Genomic DNA, 10,066 nt, shown 5'->3' with positions numbered 1-10,066 from the left:
GTATTATTCCAACCTCATAGTGTGGAAATATATATAAAACACAGGAAAATCACGTTTTTGACTACACTGGGCCTTTAAACTGATGGTCTTACTCTCAATAATAGACAATATTATTATTATTAAGTCTACATCTGTTTTTTACGAAGCACGTGACAAATAAAATTTGATTTGATGATTTGAGTGACATAGGCTTGGATAAAAGTTTGTTAAATGGATCATTCATGCATGATACCATTAAGACCTGTTGTAACAGTTGGTTACTCTGTGTGTCATAAGGAAGATTGGTGATGGTCAAAGGCATGGGCTTTATCATCTACATCATCATTAAATATATATATTTTTAAATTATGTTCAATACTTCCTTTTAGATTTAGTTAGTTAATATGTAGCTAAATCAATACATTAAATAGCCTTTGCGTGTGTTTTTTGTAGGTGACGTCATGGGTGGAGGTAGGGTTGGGAGGTGGAGGAGGGTATATTCTTAAATCATCCGCCAACCAACCAGCTCCCTGGCCTGGTGAATTGATGCGAGAGCACCACCGGAGCGCGAGGGGAGGCGCATCGGGCACGCGGCTCACACAGCTCCCACTCGAGCTCTCTATATTCAGCAGCTCCGGTGCGCTCGAGACTTTATTCACTCCAAAGTCCAACACAGAGACGGACCTGTCGAGCTCGCTGTTCCCCACTGCAAGCTAAGCACTCACTGGATAGAACACACGGACAACTTTTTACAGAGCTATTTCCGCTGCTCAATTTTTGGTTTTCATTACGGGACCTAAACCTGGGATTGTACCATTTCAAAAAGACGCACTTTTTTTTGTTGAAATACTGACATTTCATGGTTATTAATATTAATCGTATAAATAATCAAATTTGGGCATAGAACTCGAAATATCTGAGAACAAGGGGAACTGTTGCACATGTTTTCAAACTCTGAAGAAGACTAAAAAAAGTATTCGTTCTTGGGGGGTCGATAACAAGTGCAATGATTGTCAAGGTCTTCTGTTGGGATTGCCTTACTGCTCAACTGGTCTAAGGAGCCAGCCATGTCCTTTTGTCCGTCCTACTTCTGTCACGGAGAGAGGGCTCTGAGCGGCGGACGCGCACGAATGTGAATAACATTACAGTCAACTACTCTACTTCAAATCACTTCAGATATCCGCAGAGTTCCCCAAGCAAGTGTTTATGAGTTGTACTGCGCGCGACTGAACAGGACTAATCACACGTTCCTCTCCCCGAGGGATGGTTCTTGATCATCCGCGGGCAGGAGCGACTTTGCGGCTCCTACAGCAGGAGACGTTTTTCTTGTTTTGGGGGAAATCGGAATTAAAGGGAGATGAGACCCGTACTTTGCTACTTCCTGCTCTGTACGTCGTACCTGCTGAATGCTGTTGCTGAGGTATGAAATACATGAGTGCTTTTCGCAACCACTTGCTACGGGGTTGAATGGGAATAGCCATGGTGGCAGGCTGCAGTCAGGAAGAGTGCATGCCTCTCTCTTGTGCTATCACACTCTGGCTGGCGCGGGGGGTCGTTTTGCGGTGTTGAGGGGGTTGAGTGTGGGGGCGTATGGGTAGAGGGGAGTCTAGGGACTTCAGTGTACCCGTGCTGTCCTTAGCGCGCATTTGTTCTGGAGAAGGGGCTTTGCTGCACAGCAGTCGACATTGCTGCATGTTGTTTTACAAGCTGTGGGACACAACGATTTATAGACTTAACAATTTAGTAATAACGTACTTGTTACAAAGTACATAGGCCTACGCTATTTTGGATACACGTTATTTTGATTATGCAAACACATTAGGCCTACTTTTATTTATATTTAAAATGTTGTGCATTAACCATTTTGTGCTGACTTTGTGCATATTAAGTCATAAAAGCCTATTGGAATTTTGAGCTATTGAATCGGCAAAAAAACGAACAAACAAGAATGAAACCTGTAGCCCCAAGGCGACACAAATGTTTTTGCAATATCAGCACCACCGCCACTTGCCATTTGAATGCGTTGCATAGAGCGCTTTTAGAAACAAACATTGTAACTGCACCAAGAAACATATTTCACTTATTTTTGGCACTCGCTCCAAATATGTTTAAGCATGAGCCAACTGTGACAACGTTATGGTTGAGCTAGCCAAACGCTTTCATGGGAACCGCACTTGGGAGATATAAATAGCCTAGGCTCTGTCGCTGTGAGGCCGAACACTCCTACCAGCTTGAGAGAGAAACCTAGTATCCGCAACAAGTCACAAGTGCAAGTGTAGCGGACGGCCTGTGAACAAGACTCAAGACAGCCGAACATGCATGCTGTAATGGGCACACCTTTGCGTCATTTTTCCTCTCCATTGACCTGCATGAATAAGACAATAATAAAATATAGATAATGACGCAATGTATGCGTTCTTTTACAGTCCACATGTGTCTTTAATCTTCATTCTAATCGGTTTGTCTTGATTGTGTGTGTGTGTGTGTGTGTGTGTGTGTGTGTGTGTGTGTGTGTGTGTGTGTGTGTGTGTGTGTGTGTGTGTGTGAAGGAAGTCCCACAGGAGTTGATAGAGAGACTGTCCCACAGCGAAATCCACAGCATCAGCGACCTCCAGCGGTTATTGGACTCCGAGATAGACTCCCCCGAAGGTAAATTCTGCCTCTTGATACTTTTACGCACACGAACTGTGATTCCATTCCACTGAACTTTGCTCGAACCCCAATCTATCGCACTGGGCGATACCACGAAAGGTGTTTACTTGTATTTCTAAGTCACTTAGAACGGTGTCATAAAACTAACTAGGGGAAAGAACGATACCGAATATATGAAGGTCGCACAGACGCAGCTGGCATTATTTGGGCATATCCGATTGGATAGTGTTACCGATTCAACACCAGCAAATGCATGTTTTAGTCATTTTCTTGTTTCACTGAGTGGGAGTTGCTGAAGTCTGTGGTGCTCTCCGTATCAGACTTACCTTGGGCTCTCAGCAGCCAGTCAGCATGCTTCTCCAACAACTGTTGCTATGAAATGAATGGAATGGTCAAGCTGCTTTCGGCGCCTAGCGCGTAAAGGGCTCTGTGCCCCGCTGCCCGGCCCGAAGACATTTGGCGGATATTAGATGTAGTAATAGCTAATTGAAAACAAACAAACTACAAGGACACGGAGCGTGTTTAGTCAGGGTCTCATGGAGGAAATGTTCCCGGATTTATAGTCGAGGCCAGGGGGAAGGAGAAGGGAGGGAGGATGAAGGCCAGGTTGTCTGGAACAGAAAGGGGCGCATCGTACTTGGGAACTGATAAAGAAAACACCAGCGCGAGATAAGACGCGTCCGACACATGTGACATAGAAGGTGGACATTCACTGCGATATTTATTTTCCCGGATTCTATTTAGCAATTGTCACCCGCAATATGCTGGCTTTATGGCACGTAGGGTGCCACATACCCCTGGCTGTGGCTGTATTCGGATAGGGACATGTGGTGCGCAGGACGGTGGCTGTAAACGGATAGGCGCATAAGGCGCGCAGGGTGCAGTGAGCACCGCTTTTCTGCCGCAGTCATGTTCCTTGGAGGTGGTTGTCTCTTGTCGAGAGCAATCTAGCTGTCTGTCTCTGGCTCTTTTAACGGGGAGATTGGGTTACAAGGGTGCGCTGGCACAAGCTGTTTGCGTTCACATGAGCCTCTATTTACACAGGCCACCCGCCATATATCAAATCTGGGCTTTCCCCTAGTCTGGCTTGTGGATGGAAATGGGTAATTATATAATTGGCTTTAAACACCTGTGTTGGTAAGGGAAGGGCTACCTCATATGCCAACTATGATTACTATTAACCATATGATTCATGTTAGTACTATTGCTCCAAGAAACATTTGCTCTTATTCGCTAATTAAATAGCCAATGGGCTTTTCATTGGTTTTACTTATATACAGGGTTCATTACATCACTCACACCTATATTGATGTACAGATATAGGCCTACCTCATTGGTTAATTTATAATTAGTCATAGTTGCATGTATGTTAGTACTGATGTTGTCTGTTTGTTTTATCCACATTTCCTATTGGCAAATTCAGTTAACTTTATTGAATCACCATTGGTTAAACTTGTATTGTGTCTCCCATCAGATCAACAAAGCAATAACGTTACATTAGATTATCACAACACACAAACACACCACATGTGGAATATAGCCAGGCTTACATTATGAAAGGACTTTTCCTCCACAATTCAGCTCGTCATCATATCGGTTGGAGTCTGAAATAGGTCTCAGGAGGGCTGGTTCTAGCAGCTAGCAATTAAAATGCCTCCCTTCAACAGTAGTACTCTGCCTGATTATTATTAACAGTACATACATCTGCCTGGAGGCCAACAGACTGCCTGATGGGCCATTAGGCTGCCAGGAAGGCCATTAAAAGACCTTAGATGCCAGCCAGAGGTGTATTTTCAGAGCTTTTGTTGTGAATGGCAGGACAGTAAAGTTAGTTACTGGGGAGGGGTACTGTACAAGGGACTGGGTCCTGCCTGTCAGAAAGTAAAGAAGGGGGGTTAGACAGAGAGAGAGAGACACAGGGAGAGAGAGAGATAGAGAGAGATAAAGAGAGAGAGAGAGAGATAGAGAGAGAGAGAGAGAGTTATCTATGTCTGTTTGTCCCATGGCATATGTTGCAACCATTGGATCCTGAACCCTTAACCCTCAGCCACTTCTTGAGCTCCTATACCTTGTACAGACAGGAGTTCTCACCCTCTTCAACTGTGTTGAGCCCTGGGAAGAAGGGAGGGATGTGTCAGTGCCATTTAGAAGGAGGCCTTCAGGGCTTATCTGGTCTTGTTGTGTGTTTTATATGGGTCTGTCTGCAGTGTTGAGGGTCTGCAGTGATGAGAGTCTACAGTGATGAGAGTCTGCAGTGTTGAGAGTCTGTAGTGTTGAGAGTCTGCGGTGTTGAGAGTCTGCGGTGATGAGAGTCTGCAGTGTTGAGTTTGCGGTGTTGAGAGTCTGCAGTGTTGAGAGTCTGCGGTGATGAGAGTCTGCAGTGTTGAGTCTGCGGTGTTGAGAGTCTGCAGTGATGAGAGTCTGCAGTGTTGAGAGTCTGCAATGTTGAGAGTCTGCAGTGTTGAGAGTCTGCAGTGTTGAGAGTCTGCAGTGTTGAGAGTCTGCAGTGTTGAGTCTGCAGTGTTGAGTCTACAGTGATGAGAGCAGCCTCAGGGGCATGTAGGAGGCCCATGGTGGACGGGAGGGTGATTGTCTGTGTCTGTGGGTGTGTGTGTGTGTGAACATGCATGTGTGTGTGTTTTGGTGTGTATGCGCTTGTGTGTGTGTGTGTCAGTGTGGAGCAGTCAGCAAGGCGATGGTCTCTTCAGATAGGGTGACAGCTGAGATGACCTGTTGAAGTCTCGCCCCCCTGTCCCCCCTGGAGCCAGTCTCCTCTCCCCCTCTCCTCTCGTCTTCCCCAGCCTCTTGGTCTGGTCTGTTCTCATCTCTCTCTACTGAAGGACTGACAGAAAGGGGAACCTGACTCTTGACATGAGGCCTGATGTGGATAGGTGGAGTATCTGTAGCCTGTATTCCTGGCTGCACTTCACTCTACAGGGAAAAGTTTGTGCAACAACAACCTGAACCTACAGCTCTGCCCTGCCTGTGTACCTACAGTTGGCAACAGTTCAGGGCTTGTATTCTCAAAGCTTCTCAGAGTTCTGATCCAGGATCAGTCTTTGCCTTTTAATAAGATTATATGGACATGATGGACCTGATTCTAGATCGGCAATCCTACTCAGAGCGCCCAGATTCACCCACAGCCACATGCCCATTAAGACAAAATACTCCCACTGGGGAAAGACTGGTTGAATCAATGTGATGACGTTGAATCAACGTGGAAATCTGATTGGATTTGCAAAAAGTCATCAACGTAAGGAAATGTTGTATTTTTTCCACTTAACTTTTAATCTAAATCCAGTGACATGGTGATTTTGTTGTTGTTGATTTTACGTTGAATTCAGGTTAGTTGACAAATAAACCCAATGTAAATTAAAACTAGACATTGAACTGACGTCTGTGCTCAGTGGGCTGATACACTCTCTCACAGGAATAACCATTTCCATTTTCTCCATGACCAGATGAGTAGTGCTGATCTAGGATCAGGCCCTTTCGGTCTTATCTGAAAGGCAACACTGATCCTAGATCAGAACTCCTACTCTGAGATACTTTATGAATACAGGTCCAGAAGTGTTGTCAGCTGGTAGCATGCTGACAGAGAAAGGGGGGAGTCAAACATAGAGTGAGGGAAGGAGGGAGAGAGAGAGAGAGAGAGACAGACAGACAGAGAGAGACACATAGAGAGAGCGAGAGAGAGAGAGACAGACAGACAGAGAGAGACACATAGAGAGAGAGAGAGAGAGAGAGAGAGAGAGAGGAGAGAGAGAGACAGACAGACAGACAGAGAGAGACACAGAGAGAGAGAGAGACAGAGAGAGACTGACAGAGAGAGAGGAGAGAGAGAGACAGAGAGAGAGAGAGAGAGAGAGAGAGAGAGGGTTGGCAGCGCACTACATTGCTGCCTGCCATAAGATGAGGGACGTTGTCTGACAGACCAACCAACCTGCACATGTCCTCTATATTGTTATTGTTCATTGGTTATTTTGACCCTTTGTTATTGTTGTTACTGTTGTTCTGTTGACAATATTGATTATTTTACTTTAATTATGTTAAAATTGTAAATATCCAAAGTAAGCTTTGGCAATATGTACATTGTTACGGCATGCCAATAAAGCACATTTAATTGAATTGAGTGAGAGAGAGAGACAGACAGAGAGAGAGAGAGAGAGAGACAGAGACAGAGAGAGAGAGAGAGAGAGAGAGAGACAGAGAGAGAGAGAGAGAGAGAGAGAGAGGGAGAGACAGAGAGAGAGAGAGAGAGAGAGAGAGACACAGAGAGAGAGAGAGAGAGAGAGAGAGAGAGAGGGGAGGGATGAGAGTGAGTGGAGTCTGTCCCCCCCCTCGCTCCCCCTCCCCCTCTCTCTCCTCCTCTCCCTATCTCTCCCCCTCCCCCTCTCTCTCCTCCTCTCCCTATCTCTCCCCCTCCCCCTCTCTCTCCTCCTCTCCCTCTCTCTCCCCCTCCCCCTCTCTCTCCTCCTCTCCCTCTCGCTCCCCTCCCCCTCTCTCTCCCTCCCCCCTCTCTCCTCCTCCCTCTCTCTCCCCCTCCCCCTCTCTCTCCTCCTCTCCCTCTCTCCCCCCCTCTCTCTCCTCCTCTCCCTCTCGCTCCCCTCCCCCCTCTCTTCCCCTCCCCCTCTCTCTCCTCCTCTCCCTCTCCCCCTCCCCCTCTCTCTCCTCCTCTCCCTCTCTTCTCCCCCCTCTCTCTCCTCCTCTCCCTCCCCCCCTCTCTCCCCCTCCCCCCTCTCCTCCTCTCCCTCTCTCTCCCCCTCCCCCTCTCTCTCCTCCTCTCCCTCTCTTCTCCCCTGTCTCTGTCTATCCATATCTCTTTCTCTCTTCTCCCTGTCTCTGTCTATCCATATCTCTTTCTCTCTTCTCCCCTCTCTCTGTCTATCCATATCTCTTTCTCTCTTCTCCCCTGTCTCTGTTTATCCCTCTCCCGCTCTAATCACTCAGTCTATCCATCTCCCTCTCCCTCCCTCTCTCTTTCTCCCCCAGCCTGCTTTCTTCATGTAGAAAGGAAAACAACAAAAAGGTCCTTTTGTGATGCTGAAAAAAGCAGTAGTTAGTCCATAAAGGACTCCTTTATATGGCGTCCTTTTCTCTCGCCAGCCGCTCTGACATGGCCTGTCTCCTCCCGGTGTCCATTGCCATGACGCCCTCCCTGCTTGTCTTCCTTCTTCCCTCCCTCCCTGCCTGCCTCTCCTCTCCTTCCTTCCCTCCCTCCCTTCCTCCCCCTCTCCTTCACTCCCTCCCTGCCTAGAGAGAGAAAGGGGAAGAATAGATAGAGAGAAATTAAGGGGGGGGGTGGGGGTAGAGAGATAAAAAGGGAGAGCGCAAGGGATTGAGAGAGAGAGCAAGAGAAAGAAGGATGGAGGAAGAGGGAAGGGTAAATGGAGAAAGGTTAAGGGGCGAGTGAGAGAGAGAGACAGATAGAGAGAGAAGCGCGCTGGGAGTTCTGTCAATGACCCACAGCGTTAAAAGGTTGTTAGGTGGAGATATCAGGCAGCTGTCAGAACCTGTTTCACTGACAGAAGGGCAGACAGGACAGAGCTTGTGTGTGTGTTAGTGTGTGTCTGAGTGTGTGCTTGCACGTCCTGCGTGTCCATGCGTGCATGTGTGTGTGTCTGACTGAGTGCATATGTGTGTGTGTCCGCTTGTGCGTGCATGTGTGTTTGAGTGCCTTAGTGTACATGAACCTACTTGACACAGTGATACCTATAGGTTTTGTGTTATGCTAAACAGCAGGGAGACAGAGCTCCCAAGCAGAGCAGGTAAACACTAATCACTTCCTCTAGGGAGGGAAATATTTTCTGGGTCACAGCTGTCTGAATGGGATGGTAGTTACCCTAGCGGTTATAAGCGAAAGATCGCTGGTTCAAATCCCCGAGCCGACTAGGTGAAAAAATCTGTCGGATGTGCCATTGAACAAGGCACTTAACCCTAATTGCTCCTGTGGTCGCTCTGGATAAGAGTATCTGCTAAATGACTCAAATATAAATGACTGACTAGCTGACAAGGAGACGCAAAGTCCCACTCTCTCTTTCCGCTGCCTGGGCAATGTTTAGGCTTGACAAGGCCTCGAAAAGCAGCATACACATGTAAATAAATAAGCAAACAGAGGTTTATATAGACCTTTACAGGAGAAGAAAAGCCTTTCAAATGTCTCGTCTATAGCACAAAGGAGCTGGATAAGTGAAGACCTTGTGTTTACCTGAAGGCTTTATCTAATGGTTGACTCTGGGCTTTACGTTGTTATGAGCATAGTGAGTCGAGTTCCGATGTGTGTGTGTGTTTAGGTTTCCGTTTTGTGTGTGTGTGTTTGGGTTTGTGTGTGTGTGTGTTCAGTATATGTGGACAAGTATGGGGTTGTTTCCCTTGAACAGGTGGGTTACCAGAGAGAGGACCCACCTGTTCTGTAAACAGTGTCTCAGAAAGCTAGCTACAGTAAACTGTTAGCATTCAGTTAGCTAACAGCCCTGCACTGTACTTTGGCACCATGACTGTAATAAGGTGAGTTAGCTACAGTAAACTGTTAGCATTCAGTTAGCTAACAGCGCTGCACTGTACTGTGGCACCATGACTAAACATAATTGCACTCAACGTAATTGTACACTAAAGGTGCCAAATGGGCAGAAAGTCAACATTTAAGTAAACATTTCCCATAAATAGTGATGTAAAACCACTAATTAGACTACTTGGCTGATGGGGGTTGATGACCACCTGTGAAACGACCACCTTGGTTTACATTACAAGTGACTCAACTGTAGCCGCTGCATTCATGCTGTGAAAGTCTCCCCCTCCTCCTCCCCCAGTTTTTAGTAATGGTGAATAAGACTGAGCATGTAATTACACACTAAGAAAAGAGGGTTCCTCAAGGGTTCTTTGGGAAAGTTGATGGTTCTATGTGGAAACATAATGCCTTTAATGAACCCATTGAGCCCTTCAATGGTTCTTTGCAATTCAGAAAAGGGTTTCTCTTTTAGTGATAATTAAAATGTAAGGGTGGTGGCTCATTAGAATATTTTGGTGCATGGTATGCTCACAGCTCATTTTGTACAACTGTGAGTGAGTGTCATTCCAGTTTATGTAATCTGTGGTGTTATGCCATTACGTTGTAAATATGGCCAGTGCCTTGTGAAAGACTCACATATGGCCTTATGTCAATTGAGAACTGTTGTCTACCTCAGTTCTCAGTTTTCTCCTCAGCGAGTCCCAGCAGTTCCAGGGCTAGCACACCTGATTCAACTAGTCAATTACCACAATAATAACACCTATGGAATTCAAACAATATAATATGGCTAACCAAAATAAAAACCTGTATGGTTCTTCAAACGGTACTACAAAGAACATTTAAGATTGATGAAGGTTCTTTATAGAACCATTGTCCATAAAGGTTCTATAAAGAACCATAAAAAAGGGCTCTGTAAGCCCCAAAAAG

General features: G+C 46.2%; 1 protein-coding gene across 3 annotated transcripts in view; it reads left to right on the top strand.

The window, feature by feature from the left end:
- The first annotated feature begins 618 nt into the window (after positions 1 to 618).
- LOC121551859 (platelet-derived growth factor subunit A-like) overlaps positions 619 to 10,066 on the top strand; it is a 30,431-nt gene continuing 20,983 nt past the window's right edge. For all 3 annotated transcript variants that reach the window (XR_006661836.1, XR_006661835.1, XM_045225493.1), the window contains exons 1-2: positions 619 to 1,399; positions 2,529 to 2,628. Coding sequence is in view for 1 of the 3 variants with exons in the window: in XM_045225493.1 (XP_045081428.1) it covers positions 1,337 to 1,399; positions 2,529 to 2,628 (163 nt within the window). In the remaining 2 variants the exon portion in view is untranslated. The remainder of the gene's footprint in view (positions 1,400 to 2,528; positions 2,629 to 10,066) is intronic.

Source organism: Coregonus clupeaformis, chromosome 16 (assembly GCF_020615455.1).
Source record: "Coregonus clupeaformis isolate EN_2021a chromosome 16, ASM2061545v1, whole genome shotgun sequence".
In the NCBI taxonomy this organism is placed as follows: Eukaryota; Metazoa; Chordata; class Actinopteri; order Salmoniformes; family Salmonidae; genus Coregonus; species Coregonus clupeaformis.
Note: the sequence above shows the minus strand (reverse complement) of the source record. Positions and strands in the feature narration are given on the sequence as shown.